This window comes from Lupinus angustifolius, chromosome LG19, assembly GCF_001865875.1.
Source record: "Lupinus angustifolius cultivar Tanjil chromosome LG19, LupAngTanjil_v1.0, whole genome shotgun sequence".
Classification (NCBI taxonomy): domain Eukaryota; kingdom Viridiplantae; phylum Streptophyta; class Magnoliopsida; order Fabales; family Fabaceae; genus Lupinus; species Lupinus angustifolius.
Window position 1 is genome coordinate 1,530,210 of NC_032027.1, and position 15,017 is coordinate 1,545,226.

A 15,017-nucleotide genomic window follows, 5' to 3' on the forward strand; every position below is an offset into this window, starting at 1 on the left:
GATTACTTGTACATTAGTCCCCTGAATTTAATTATGTTTATGAGTTAGTCTACAAATGTTTAAATCTATCAACTCATGAAGGTAGATTTGTTGGAGTGTACCTAATAGGTAGAAGTAGAGAGGAAACTAGAAAAGCTATAGCAGAAACCATTAAGAAGGACTTAGATTAAATCACTTTTTCATGTTTTGTCTATGGACATGATTTTTGATAGGTCATTATGTCATTACGACCGTGAACTTGATTGTTGCATTTTCTTCTTTCCCACTAGTGCTTTTTGCAGCATTGGCACCTTGAACCAGGGAAGATGGCAATGCTGCTTGTGGTTGGCCTTGGCCTCTTTGTTTTAAAAATATTAAGAAATATAATGTTAATAATAAATATATAATTTTATATCAATGATAAAATATATGTATTAAATTAAAGGGTCTAAAAAATCTTGAACTAAAATTGAAATATTTAATTAATAAATCAATTAATATTTAATAGTGATGAAAACACAAACAAAATAATGTTTTTAGGTCAAAATAAGGGGTGAAATTATCAAAATAAAAAACAACATACTTAATCTTCGATTTCTTTCCACAAAGGAGAAGAAGAGTTTTGACGTGGATACATGCAATTTTTCCTCCCTATTCACTCCTTCTATCAAATGAGAGAAATGATCAAACTCTATTCTCTTTCTCTTTTACTTCTCTCTCTTTCTTTCTTAAATCACATCTACTAAACAAAGCATAAAGTATCATCTTTCCTTTTTAAACCATTGGAACCTTTAATATTTATATTTCACACTATATGATGGAGAATTGGGAACTCAACAAAATGTTTCTTTGTTTATGGTTAACACAATCAATAATATAATTATGAGCGTAACATATATTGTAAATATAAATATTTATATGCAATTATTATATCATTAATTTAAAAATTAATAATAATTAAATACAAATGATAAATAATAAATTAATAATATATAAAAAATAAATTTAAAAAAGAAACAAAACTATAGCTTCTTGTCTCTTCCCTCCATTCACGGCACACCTCAATCTACTTCTTCTTCTAAATCCCATATTTCACTTTCAAATCGATTCTCCGATTCCAAACCCAACCGCGACAACGTCGAACCACCGAGGTTGTCGTTCAATCACTACACATCGTGTCCCTCATTCTCACCGGGACCCACCCCACATTACACTTTCCGATCAAGTTTCATTTTTTATGCGTCCATTGCCCTCAACAACGCAAATGAATAGTGGGTTTCATTTCTCAAAGCGTGACATAGAATGAAGCGTATGAAACGAATCATTTATCTTTAAAGGGTACTAAAATGTGAATTTAGAATGTTGGGGTGGATTTGAAGCGATTAAGGTTGGCGAAAAGTGTTTATTTGTGTTAATCAATTAAATTAAATTTTTATAAGTTTTGGGTTTTGGGAATAATTGGATTTAGAATAAAGGGTGGTGATGAGAGTTGAATTCAAGGTTTTGAAGGTGCAACAATGACGGGAGTGTCATTGGGTCTACGGACAGGGAGCAATGGGTCGCTGCAGCAATTGCAAAACGGCAACGTTTTGCAGCAGCAGCCGATGGCGTTGTCACCCCGCCTGGTACGTAGACCTTCGAAGACGCTCCTTTACAATCCAAGAGAGAAAGAGAGGGTCTGCCCTTTTATTATTTGCAGGCACATTGGAAGAGGGAGTGTGGCAATGCTGCTTATGATTGCCCTTGGTTTTTCTGCTTTTGTATTTGGTTGCTTTACACTTTACAAAGGTTAGGCTTTTACCTCCCTTTTTCTCTTTTTGTTCATGAAAGTTGGTAGATTTTCATTGATTCAAGTGAATTAGCAACTTAGTTGTTTGAGTTATTGATTACTTGTACATTAGTCCCCTGAATTTAATTATGTTTATGAGTTAGTCTACAAATGTTTAAATCTATCAACTCATGAAGGTAGATTTGTTGGAGTGTACCTAATAGGTAGAAGTAGAGAGGAAACTAGAAAAGCTATAGCAGAAACCATTAAGAAGGACTTAGATTAAATCACTTTTTCATGTTTTGTCTATGGACATGATTTTTGATAGGTCATTATGTCATTACGACCGTGAACTTGATTGTTGCATTTTCTTCTTTCCCACTAGTGCTTTTTGCAGCATTGGCACCTTGAACCAGGGAAGATGGCAATGCTGCTTGTGGTTGGCCTTGGCCTCTTTGTTTTTCATATTTGCTTGCTTTACACTTTGCAAAGTTCATGACCCTTTTGAAAATTTGTTGCTTTTCATTCGGAATTGGAAGTGTTAGTGATGAATGTGCTTGGGCATGCATGATATATTTCTTGACTTGTGACTTGTGAGTTTATTTGAGTGTAGTATTAGCAGATAGTACCCCTTGTCAAAATTTGGAAACTTTAGGCGGAAGATATATTTTATTTAGTTTCAGTCTCTCTTATGATAAAATATATTTTGCAGTTTGTTTCAGTCTCATTTCAATTATTTCATGCATCTTAGGGTATGATTGAATGGAGGGAAAGGGTAGGGGAGGGTTAAATTTTGACTTTTAAGTTTAGAGAATTATGAAATGCTTAAAAAATGGAATAAAGGATGATTGGCACACGACAATAAACATACCCTTACAAGTTATTGTCTTAAGATAAACCATAATAATGGGCTAAGACATGTTTTTTGGACCATCTGGCACTATCATTTATGTCCTTATTAAATTGTTTTTTCCTTCTAAATTTGAGGTTTATATTGGCTCAGTTATACATGTGATTTGTTTTAAAATTGAACTTATATTGGTTGTGAATTGTGATATACTTTGTCTTGTTTTCATCTAGGGCTTTTGCTGATACTCATGCATGTATTTAGCCTCATATTATGCTTTTTTGAGTATACACAGCTTAAAATCTGTGTTTTATGGTGCGATGAACTAGGTGCCAACATCCCTGGTGAAATTGAAGATATAGAATCGTATGCCATTACTAGGTATGAAATTTTAAAACCTCAAAGAGTAGAACATAAGTCACAGGATAGTCGTTCTTTTAGAGGGCTCTCATTTACAAATAAGGATAAATGGGTAGTGAGGCCTCCTCTTGCACCTCAACCACCAGCTTCTTCCAAGTCTGAAGGTAGAAAAGGACATTTTCCTACTAAGAGCCATCAATGCGACCATTTTGCATTTCCTCCTCCACCACCAGCTGATAGAAGACGACCTGGACCGCGCCGTAAGTTTATTTTTTCCTTTTCATTTGGACATTGTTTTCAATTTTATCTTATAAACATCATATCTATGATCTATCTTTGATTCTGCAATATCATTTGATGTAAATATACCAACAATGCATATTTAGTGATTGTCATTCGATTTCTGTTGATCAAGTTCACACTCTCTTTTCTTTCAGCATGCCCTGTGTGTTATATTCCTGTGGAGCAAGCTATAGCTAGCATGCCAAGCTCCCCATCAGAGTCTCCTTTGCTTCACACTTTGACATATGTGCATGATGAAAATTCAATTAAAAGTGAACCACACGGTGGCTCTGATTTTGGTGGATACCCTTCTCTAGAAGAAAGGGATGCTGCTTTTGATATAAAAGAAAGCATGACAGTGCATTGTGGGTTAGTTTTTTTTTTGTTATTTGTTTTAAAACGTTCTTAATATTCACTCAATTTGAACTTTAATTTTCGTAGAAGAATTAAAAAGTTTAACATGCCCACATTAGCTGTCCTGCAAGTATTAGTTTTCATCATTGAATTCATTTTTATTGCTTTTCTTGCTTCTGCATGGCTGGCATAAACTCGTATCAGATTTGTCAAGGGAAGCAGACCTGGGTTCCGGACAGGGTTTGATTTTGATGAGGAAGATCTCTTAGAGTTGGACCAGTATCATGATGTCATTGTTGCATCGGCCATATTTGGTATGACCGATGGCTGATCTATTCAATATATACTAATTGATGTTTGCTTTCTATTTGTCATAATTCCATTCCATCTATTGTAGGAAACTATGATGTTATACAGCAGCCCAAGAACATCAGTTCAGAAGCAAAGAAAAACGTTCCTTTTTACATGTTCATTGATGAAGAAACAGAAATGTTTATGAAGAATGCTAGTATTTTGGGTAGCAGCAGGAGAGTTGGATTGTGGAGAATCTTTGTCATTCGTAATGCTCCTTATGCTGATTCTCGTCGTAATGGAAAGGTTGGTTCCTTACGTTTTGCTTCTCATTATTATTGTAAAAACCTGTCATTCTCATTCCCTGATTTTTTTTTCTATTTTGTTGTAGATAATGAAATTTCTGGACACTATTATTTTTATTTTATTTTCTAAATGGAAGCTTCTTCTAGTTTTCTGACCTAACCTCAAAACTTCTTTGTTTTTGTTAAGTGTTTAAGTTTCACATCGATTAGGCATGTGAGTAATGAAGCATTTATAATGACCGAGACAATCCTTCCCTCAAGAGCTAGCTTTTACAGTCGAGTTAGATGCAATTATTCTAATTTCTAATATGATTTGAGAGTCAATCCTAATGTTGGGCCACCCACGTCTTATTTGATTATAAGGGGTAACTGTTGGGATAGAAACTTAAATTGGAGAGAAATTTATTGGTGAAGCTGAAAAGAAAAGAGAAACATTAGAAAGAACCTTCAAAGAATGAATTGATGGGTTTGTATGAAGAGTGAACATTTTGCATTTTAGATAAATGGAGAATTTGATTTGTATTCAGAAGTTGAAATATGACTTTTCGATACATTCCCCTACTTCTGATGAGTCCACCTACAATTAGTGAATGTGGAACTTATTATGCATGGCTTCATGTAATGCTTCTGAACTTATTGCAGGTTCCAAAGCTTCTTTTGCACAGGCTCTTCCCAAATGTCAGATATTCAATATGGATTGATGGAAAGCTTGAGCTTGTTGTGGATCCATATCAAGTTCTTGAAAGGTAAAATGCCATCTGTTATTTATTAAAATTAATTCATATTGTTATGATTTTTTGTCTGCGGAGATTAGTAAGCTTCTATTTAATGTCCATTTAGACTTGATAATCAAGAATGACATTGTTTGATTCCAAGTTTTGTTCTTTTGTATTTGTATGACTTCCTTGGTTGGCATTTATCTGAAGATGCTCTTCCCATAGGATCATTTTTTATGTAAAAGATTTTAATACTCTATTCAATCCTAGAAACAGCCTCTTCACTAGCGGGGTAAGACTGCATACATTTATCCTCCCTAAACTTCACTAAGTAGGAGTCTCGTGCACTGAACTGCCCTTTTATTCGATCCTACAACTATTACATGTCCAACCTTCTAAACTGAATCTTATTACGTAATACTAACTTAGATCTATGTTTATACTAAAGCTATGATGATAAACAAGAAACTTACATCCTTTACTTTTGGTGCCATACAAGTAACTATTGCTTACTTAACCGAGATTATTTTCTTAACGTCCCAATTATCGTTTCACATAGTTCACACTTCATATTGCTGCTTGCTTGCAGCATGACAAATTTGAATACATTTTTCGAATTTTTATTTCAAGAGAAAACGATGTCCATCTGTGTATGATATTTTAGTCATCTGACTTTAATTTACACCAAAGTCCATGAAAAAGAGAATAAATGTCAATGATTTTTGTAATTGTATATCTGAAATATCTTCATTATCACTGTCTTTTATATCATCCAGGTTTTTATGGCGCACAAATGCCACTTTTGCAATTTCAAGACACTACAGACGCTTTGATGTCTTTGTTGAGGCTGAGGCTAACAAAGCGGCTGGGAAATATGAAAACGCTTCCATTGATCACCAAATTCAGTTTTATCAGCACCATGATGGTTTAACTCATTATTCCAAAGCTAAGCTTCCTATAACTAGTGGTAGGAATAAATTTGACATATACATGGCTGTATGTGTAAAATACATTATATGCATGTGTTTGCATATCGTTAAAATCTGAAGTATTTTTTATGACTGCGTTTCTGCAGATGTTCCTGAAGGTTGTGTTATCATAAGAGAGCACATTCCAATCACGAATTTGTTTACCTGCTTATGGTTCAATGAAGTTGATCGCTTTACTTCTAGGGATCAGTTAAGCTTTTCCACAGTAAGAGACAAAATAATGGCAAAAGTTGATTGGGGTATTAATATGTTTATGGATTGTGAAAGGCGTAACTTTGTGATACAGGTTAGTATTTGCATGTCGCCATGTTTTTCTGTTTTGATTTTTAAAAAGTTCACGACTGGCTTCCACACGTTTGTACTTTAAATTGGTAATCAAGGTTTTAAATTAAGGTCCACGACCACATTTAGGCTGCAACATTGAGCTTTTGGTAGACTCTGTTATCCCATTGTGACTGCAATTGCGGGTTTTCCTTGTCATTGTTTGCAAATGCGGGAAATATAACTACGTAATCGTCGTAACTGTGACCACAATCACAATTTAAAACTTTGTTGGTAAGAGATCCAGATATGGTTGGATGGGTTTGCCACTTGAGCTTTCATTTTTGTAAAAAAAACTTTTTGATTGGCAGTTATGTTCTGATTAATTAATGAAGGGGAAAACCGAAGTTTTAAACTGAAGACAATGGTTTTCTCCCCTTTGTTTTTAGCATCCAAGTTTAGAGATACAATACAATGACCGAAAAGGTTTCCGGTCCCTGCACCTTTGGAAGGAGTTCAGTATCTCTCATAAATATCCTATGATTTTGTTTGGATTGATAGAGTCAAAGTGCAATAATGCAAACATTTCCCCTTTGTGATATTGCCAATGACTCAAATTTAGTATAACCCTTTGAAAGTTCTCTCTGCATTTATTTTCATGTGAAGAGAAATTTAGCTTCTTTCAGAATATCTGTTTCCCTTTCAATTCTTTTAAATTAAGGATTTTGTTTTTGGTTTGTGATAAACAATATCAGGCTTACCATAGAGAGGTATTGGAGCAGATGCCTCCTCCGCCTCCGCCTCCACCTCCATCTCCGGCTATTGTAATACATCGTCCTAGGCTGCCTGCTCTTCCCTTTACTAATAAACCTCAGACGAAGAAGAGTCCGAGGCGTGGGAAAGGAGATAAGAGATCAAGTTCGAAGCATCGTTATAAAGTAGGCCGTGTTGTTATGAACATCAACTAATTTTATTGATATCTTCTTCCTTGAGATTTTGGCTTCTTTTTAATCTACTTTATAAACTGTAAATGTATTCTCTGTTACAAATTATACCATTGTTGTCCACACCATATTTAATCATATATGAAAATTAAAAGATTAACATTTTGGTGTTGTCTAATATACTCTATAATTCATAGAAAAACAGGTTTCAGACTTTGAAAAGATGAATGATGAATGATGAATGGAGATTTCTATTAGAAACTTTATGAACAGCATGCTACGTTTAGTAAAGGATAAGAATTCTTAATATAGAAAGGGGTTTTAGTTTCTTAATCATAAAATTATTGATTTCATTAAGGATTCATGTATATGAAAAGAAACATTGTTGGAAGGATTTTCACTTTGATGTCAAAAAAAATCATATGATATGTGTAGACAATAATCAAAATGAAAAAAACTTCAATTGTGCAATCATATGTTTTGTTTTTATAGATCGTATCGACAGTCAGTGTCGTGTCTGTCAATTCGCTTTCCTATCATTTGTGACATGTAATTTGTAGTTATAAATGACAAATATAATATTTTGTGTTAAATGTTTGTAACTTGCAGCTGAATTTATTCAATTGATTTAATGTTCAATTTTTTAAATACACTTTTAAAATAAGAAGATAATGATGGTAAAATAAGAAGATAATATTATATGATTCTTTATAGAAATAAGAAGATAATAAAGATAAAATGGGGAATTACAAATTACATAATGATAAAATAATTATTTTATTAAGTAGTATAGATATAGATACATATGTTAATCGAGACAAATATTATGAAAAGTATAACATAACATTTACTTGAAATCATAAATAATAATGATGTAATATAAAACCCAAGGCATACCAATAGGAGCCACTAAGTAAGTTGATTTGAAAGAGTTAAAATATGTATTATTATTATATAAGATTCATTTTAAGGATTAATTACTGAATTATTATTTTAATCTTTCTTAACTTCAAAGGATTGAGATTAACAAAACTTCTTAACTTTTATGATTGAGGTTAACAAAATTAAATAGCAAAACAAATGTAAGAATATTAAGAAAAATCTGTTTTTTATTTATTTATAATTTTTCAATAAAATAGCATAAAGGCTCCCCCAAAACGATGACGTTTTATAACATTGTGATTTTCAAATCCCTGATTCTACCATATCATCGTATATACCTACATCGTTCTTCTTCATCACAGTGATAGGCGCAGCAAAACTGTATTTTTCTTCGACCCTTTAACTTCTTCTTCGCAATCTCAGGTAAGTGCTACGTTTTACAACTCCATTTGTCTCAGTATGCAATTTTTGTTTTTATACAATTTTTGATTTCTTGATTTATGGAATAAAAGCTAGGTCACCATCTCAAATTTATGTATATGTTTATATGGGTTTCCATTATTGGGGTTTCTTCTAATAAGTAGTGGGATTCCATTATAAATTGGGGTTTCATGAAAAATTAGGGTTTCAGATGTGTAAGAGTTTAATTCCTATAATTTCTGTTCAATGCTGAACTGCTACGATTTTTTTGATTATTGAAGGCTTTGCGGTTAGCCGACCCCACCTAGTAGGATTAAGGCTTGGTTTTGGCAGTTCCGTAGAAAGGGGATTCAACATGGAGGTACTTAAAAGGGCCATAATGGAGCAGCCTGGGCCACCTGAAACTTTTGCATTGCAGATGGTTCAAGAAGTAATAAATCCGCCTCCGAAACAATCAAAACTGGCTCAAGATGAGAATCAGTTTCTCGAAAATGTTCTACGGTTGCTACTCCAGGAATTTGTGTCAGCGTCTGGGGAGAAAATAATGCAGTTTGGTCAATCGATTGATGATAGTGAAACGGAAACTACTCAGGGCCACATTCCTCGCCTTCTTGATATCACTTTATATCTTTGTGAAAAGGAGCACATTGAAGGTGGTATGATCTTTCAGCTGTTGGAAGATTTGACAGAAATGTCTACGATGGAAAACTGCAAAGACGTTTTTGGGTATATTGAGAGCAAACAAGATATTTTGGGGAAGCGAGAGCTTTTTGCTCGAGGAAAACTTGTGATGCTGAGAACCTGTAATCAGCTTCTTCGCCGGTTGTCAAAGGCAAATGATGTGGTGTTTTGTGGAAGAATTCTCATGTTTTTAGCTCGTTTCTTTCCATTATCCGAGCGGTCAGCTTTGAATATCAAAGGAGTTTTCAACACAACAAATGTAACAAAATATGAGAAAGAACCCCTGGAGGGAATTTGTATCGATTTCAACTTTTACCAAACTTTCTGGGGCTTACAGGAATATTTTTCTAGCCCTACTTCTGTAAATCATGCTCCGGCTAAGTGGAAGAAATTCACAACCAGTTTGTCGGTTGTACTGAATACATTTGAAGCACAACCTTTAAGTGATGAAGAGGGAGATGCTAATAATTTGGAGGAAGAGGCAGTTAATTTTAGCATAAAATATCTCACGAGCAGTAAGCTAATGGGTCTAGAACTAAAGGATCCAAGTTTTCGTCGTCACGTTCTTGTGCAGTGTCTCATATTGTTTGATTATTTGAAGGCCCCTGGAAAAAATGACACGGATTTGCCATCTGAAAGCATAAAAGAAGAGATTACATCGTGCGAGGAGCGTGTTAAGAAACTTCTTCAACTGACTCCACCCAAAGGGCGAGAGTTTCTTTGCAAAATTGAGCATATATTGGAACGAGAAAAGAATTGGGTGTGGTGGAAGCGTGATGGGTGCCTACCATATGAAAGACAACCTATCGAGAAGAAAACAGTACAAGGGGACAAGAAGCGTAGGCCAAGATGGAGGTTGGGTAACAAAGAATTGTCTCAGTTGTGGAAGTGGGCAGATCAAAATCCGAATGCTTTAACAGACCCTCACCGTGTTCAAACACCTTCGATCATGGAGTACTGGAAACCCTTGGCTGAAGATATGGATCCTTCTGCTGGAATAGAAGCTGAATATCATCACAAGAATAAACGGGTCTACTGTTGGAAAGGTCTTAGACTTGCAGCACGGCAGGATTTGGAGGGATTTTCTAAGTTCACTGATCTTGGCATTGAAGGGGTTGTACCGCTAGAACTTTTGGCACCGGATGTCCGATCTAAATACCAAGCTAAACCAAATGACAGAGGGAAACGTAGTAAAAAGGAAGAAACCAAAGCCAATGTTCATCAAGTTGAGGAAAATCAGATTGCTACACCTGCAAATGAGATTGATGGTGAGGATGTTAAAACTGATACCACAGCAACACCCATGGAATTTGATGCCACCACCGTCATTGGCACTCAAGGTGGTCCAACACCAGATGAACATCAGAAGCAGAGCTCAGACAATGATGTTGGCCAGGAAGCAGGCCAGTTAGAAGCAGATGCTGAAGTTGAGGCTGGCATCATAGATGGAGAGACAGATGCGGATATTGATTAAGATGCAGTTGGCTGAGAGGAGTTCAGCCACCCTTTTTCATTCAAAATGTCTATCGTAAACCCCAGGAGTAATAATTTAACTGATTCATTTTAGTATTTTGTAATATTCCCTAGGAGGTTATTATGGTGTTATAATTTTCATTCTTGCCTGATATGAATTATTCTGCATTAGACTATAGTAGTTCTTAATAATTCTCCATTAGACTATATTATTTGTGTCATTTATGTTAATTTAGATAATTGAGTATCTTTCATGGCTTGTAAATTGATGTGTATTACTAAATACACTTGACTATGTATTCTGTCATTGAATTAGTACCATGCTGTCTTTGGAAGAGAAGAATGGTTCATGGACACATGGTGTTTGTACCTCCTTGTTCTTTCTTTTTTTAGTATATATTATGCACATTTTGTAATTAGTATCTACAGTGATTATCTCATTTCTAACAGATCCTTCTTATATGTAGAGGGAAGAAGTGAATCTGTCCTATAACTTATTCATTGGTCTTGACTTTAGGAATTTGTGGATATTTGATTCATGATGATGACTTGTTGAAATTTGCAAGTCTTTATGGTCTTTGGGTATCCCTTTTGTGGTCCTAAAGTGAGCACCTATGTTCATTCCATCTAGAATTCAATCATAATTAACTGTTGATAACAAAGACTTAAGATATTGCATATAGGTCCATATCATGGATTTGGATTGCATATAGTTCATTTTATGGAAATAATTTTTTCTTTATCTTTACTTTATGTATGTTTTAATTAGTTAAATAAAATATTTATTTTCATAAAAGAAACTATGTTACAACATATATAAACAAACCCTACTATATTTTGGTCATCATTGTTCAACCTCATCTTTGATTTCATTTTTTATACTATACCTTTTTAATAAAGGATTGAACAAAAATCATCAAAAGTTATGTCCTTAAATTTAATACTGAAGAACCTTTTAATAATACAAGTAAAATTGACTGAGCATATTAAGAAAATGACTTGCATAGAAAGATGAACTCCAAAGACTAAACTAATGAATAATATGAATATTGCCAACTTTATAAGGTCTTCACAACTCATCTAAAGGATTATTTATGAGATCTTGTCCATTGATTAAAAGTAAAAAAAATTAATAACATTGAGTCTAAGAGGAATTTGTGAGTGTTAATATGATTAAAAACATGGAAATTTGTGTTTTGGAAATTTTGTGCATAGTGACATTGTAAGGCATGTTTAAAATACATGTTTATTTTCTAAGAATATCAAAACATGCATGACTTTAGGATCACTTTTAGAAGCGTTGAGAATGAGAATCCTATAGTGCGAAGTGAAGTTCATGGCTTAAAGTATGAGTATAGCCAGGTAGATAGAGTTAAGCAATCATGCCAAATACCGAAGGATGTTAAGGAGAAGGGAAAAAGATATCCAGATGCATATTCTTATGATATGAGATTTGATATGTCAGTTAGAGAGTCCAAAAAGAGAGTAGCTTGGGGTTATGCAGCTCGCTTAACTGTTGATGATCAATTCTATGGCAGAACTGACTTCTATGAATTCGTGGAAACTCGTACGTTTTCCGATTCTATCTCAACAGAAGTCCTCAACAATGATAGTGTGTATAACATTAGCTACAAGATTAGCATGTCACTGATGTCTTATCCAACATTAAGTGACAGGAATTCCTTGTTTAATAAGTCATATTGGACGGCGAAGATTTCGGCTGAAGGAGTTTATGACGCTGGTGCGGGATATTTGTGTATGGTAGGATGCCGTGATCTTTCCTCGAACAATGTGATACCAAAAGCTCATTCTATGGACTGTGAGATTCTCATGAAGTTTCACTTCCCATCAATGGATACAATTGGCAGAAGCAGCATCAAGGGAAGTATCGAAAGCACGCGAAAAGAATCTGATCCTCTTTACTTCAAAAGTTTAGACCTATCAGCAACTGCATATTACATAGAAGGAGCAAGAAGAAATGTTTGGAGAATGGATATGGAGGTCATCATGGCGATAGTATCTACCACTCTAGCATGTGCTTTTGCGGGATTGCAACTCTACCATGTGAAGAAGCACCCTAATGTGCTACCTTTCATGTCACTTATCATGATGTCAATTCTTACATTGGGCTACATGATACCCCTTGTTCTTAACTTTGAAGCTCTTCTCACTCAAAATCCCAACAACAAATTTTTTTTACTTGGAAATGTTCGAATGTGGCTCGAAGTTAACGAAATAAGTGTAAGGTTGATCACCATGGTAGCATTCTTGTTGCAATCGCGTCTCCTCTATTTGACTTGGTCGTCAAGAAAGAATCATGAAAGGAATAAAGGCCTTGGGAGAAAGGCTGCATATGTCACTCTACCCTTGTATGCAGCAGGGTTATTGATTGCATTGCTTTTGAAGTTGAAGAAGGATAGAGATAAGGCTATGTTTGGCCGAGTGTACCCGCAGAACTCGTCATCTTGGGATAACCTCAAATCTTATGGTGGTTAGGTATTAGATGGATTTCTCTTGCCACAAATCATTCTAAACCTGTTCTCAAATATGGAGGAGAATGTTCTTTCATTCTCATTCTACTTTGGAACTAGTTTTGTGAGACTTTTGCCCCATGCCTATGATCTTTACAGGGCTCATAACTATGCTAGCGAAGATGATAACGGATCGTACTATTACGCAGATCCAAGTGCAGATTTTTACTCCACTTCTTGGGATATTGTTATTCCTTTGGGAGGTACACTATTTGCTATCACTATCTACTTACAGCAACGCTTTGGCGCTCATTTTATTCTGCCTCATCGATTCAAAGGGTCAAAGATATATGAAAAGGTGGCGATGGTCACCGATTCAGAAGCAGAAATAGAGACCACCAACATGTAAAATGCACTTTTTCGATGGCTTGTTCATAGCGAATCAAAATTGGGTATTTCATAAGCAGTTCTCTTTATACATTTTATCTACAAAGTGTGTTGTTGCAATGTAAAATCTGTTCATGTATTCAACCTATAAGGTTGTGTTGTTGCATTATAGTTTCTGAAAGATAATTTTGTCTATTCCATGTATTACACCTAACTAGAAGGTTTCTGTTTTATATATAGTTAAACTCTTTTTATGGACTAGTCTTATTCATGTACACTACTTGCACATAATTTTGGATGCAGCATATGCAGAATCATTATTGCAATGAAATTTCTGTTGTTAGAATGGAGGTTCATATCATTCCATAACTACAAAGGATAGGTAATATGCAAGGAAACTATACAACACATATGCGAATAATGATACTAATTGAAATGTCTTTATAGAATTTACTGTAGTATATGTTGTTTTAAGATCAAGTTCTATTATATCAGAATTACTACAAATACCATGATAGAACAAAAACATGATTCTATTTAGATTTCCTTATAAAAGAGAGATTCTAGACAAAAGATCCACTCTGTAACTCAATTTAACCAACCAATCTTAAGTCACCTAGTCTTTTTTGACATGGTACTAGGCAATGTAATCTGTATGAAATAATGTGTATAATACTATACTAGGAAATTTTTACTGTGATGAAAATCTCTCAATTGAAGAGAGAAACATCATATGATTATTAACTAGCATCTTTGTCTTAAGGTATTAGATGTGCCATTGCAAATGTGGTCTCACTTGTCCTGAATCTTGATATCTGCTTCATAAATTTATTTTCCATAGTTTCTTGTCAATGCAAAGAATCTATGAAAGTTGGTTCTTCCAAGTTCAAGTTATCAATCTCCGCTTTCAATCAAGATGGTCACATTCGAGATATTCTTATTAACCTTGCATATTGTCAGAAGAATTGACTTTTGATGGATCGAGAAAGTCTGTCTTGTAATAACAATGTAAAAAGTTTAGTACCATGTTCTCGTGACTACCATCACATTTTCACAAACCGAGTTCATCTACTTTACAACTTCTCATGTGTTGTGTCTAGTAAACAATTTCGACAAATCGGGCAAGTGAAATTCTCCTTCAACCAATGCTCAATGCAATACGAATGAAATAAGTGATTGCATAATGGTAGAATTTGACAAGGCTCACCAATCATGAAATTCTCCAAACATATAACACAATCACTACAAAATGATTTCAACTCATCTTGTCCATAAATTACAAGTGGTGGCAATTTCTGTAAGGGCACTTTATAAATAGGCCTTAACTCAGAATCTTGTATAAATGTTTGTAACCTTTCTCCATTACCATTAATCTGATTCAAAGCAACTTGGTATGTCAAAGAAGATCTAACCACAAAACTTCTCATTCTTCCTTCTTCAATATCATCATCAAGTGTTTCAAGAATAGCATTAGATATATACTCAAAGATTTTTAACAGAAGTAGAACTAATATTGTTGAAATTATGGTAGCTATACAAAGAGCTAAGAACAAGATTAGAATCACATTGCATGCATTGGAAATAAAATATGAGAATGTAAGAGAAGG

The 15,017-nt window shown here is 34.4% G+C and overlaps 3 protein-coding genes across 3 annotated transcripts; all 3 read left to right on the forward strand.

Annotated features, from left to right (window-relative positions):
* Positions 1,012-7,268, forward strand: LOC109333665. Its single transcript, XM_019569200.1, has 9 exons — positions 1,012-1,767; positions 2,924-3,214; positions 3,392-3,605; positions 3,795-3,904; positions 3,988-4,187; positions 4,829-4,932; positions 5,679-5,869; positions 5,978-6,177; positions 6,908-7,268. The coding sequence occupies exons 1-9, from the start codon at positions 1,497-1,499 to the stop codon at positions 7,118-7,120; spliced, it is 1,794 nt and encodes a 597-aa protein (XP_019424745.1). The 5' UTR covers positions 1,012-1,496; the 3' UTR covers positions 7,121-7,268.
* Positions 8,255-10,921, forward strand: LOC109334160 (THO complex subunit 1). Its single transcript, XM_019569749.1, has 2 exons — positions 8,255-8,401; positions 8,680-10,921. The coding sequence occupies exon 2, from the start codon at positions 8,754-8,756 to the stop codon at positions 10,551-10,553; it is 1,800 nt and encodes a 599-aa protein (XP_019425294.1). The 5' UTR covers positions 8,255-8,401; positions 8,680-8,753; the 3' UTR covers positions 10,554-10,921.
* On the forward strand, positions 11,822-13,679 carry LOC109333892. The gene is made up of 2 exons (XM_019569473.1): positions 11,822-13,581; positions 13,632-13,679. The coding sequence occupies exon 1, from the start codon at positions 11,822-11,824 to the stop codon at positions 13,046-13,048; it is 1,227 nt and encodes a 408-aa protein (XP_019425018.1). The 3' UTR covers positions 13,049-13,581; positions 13,632-13,679.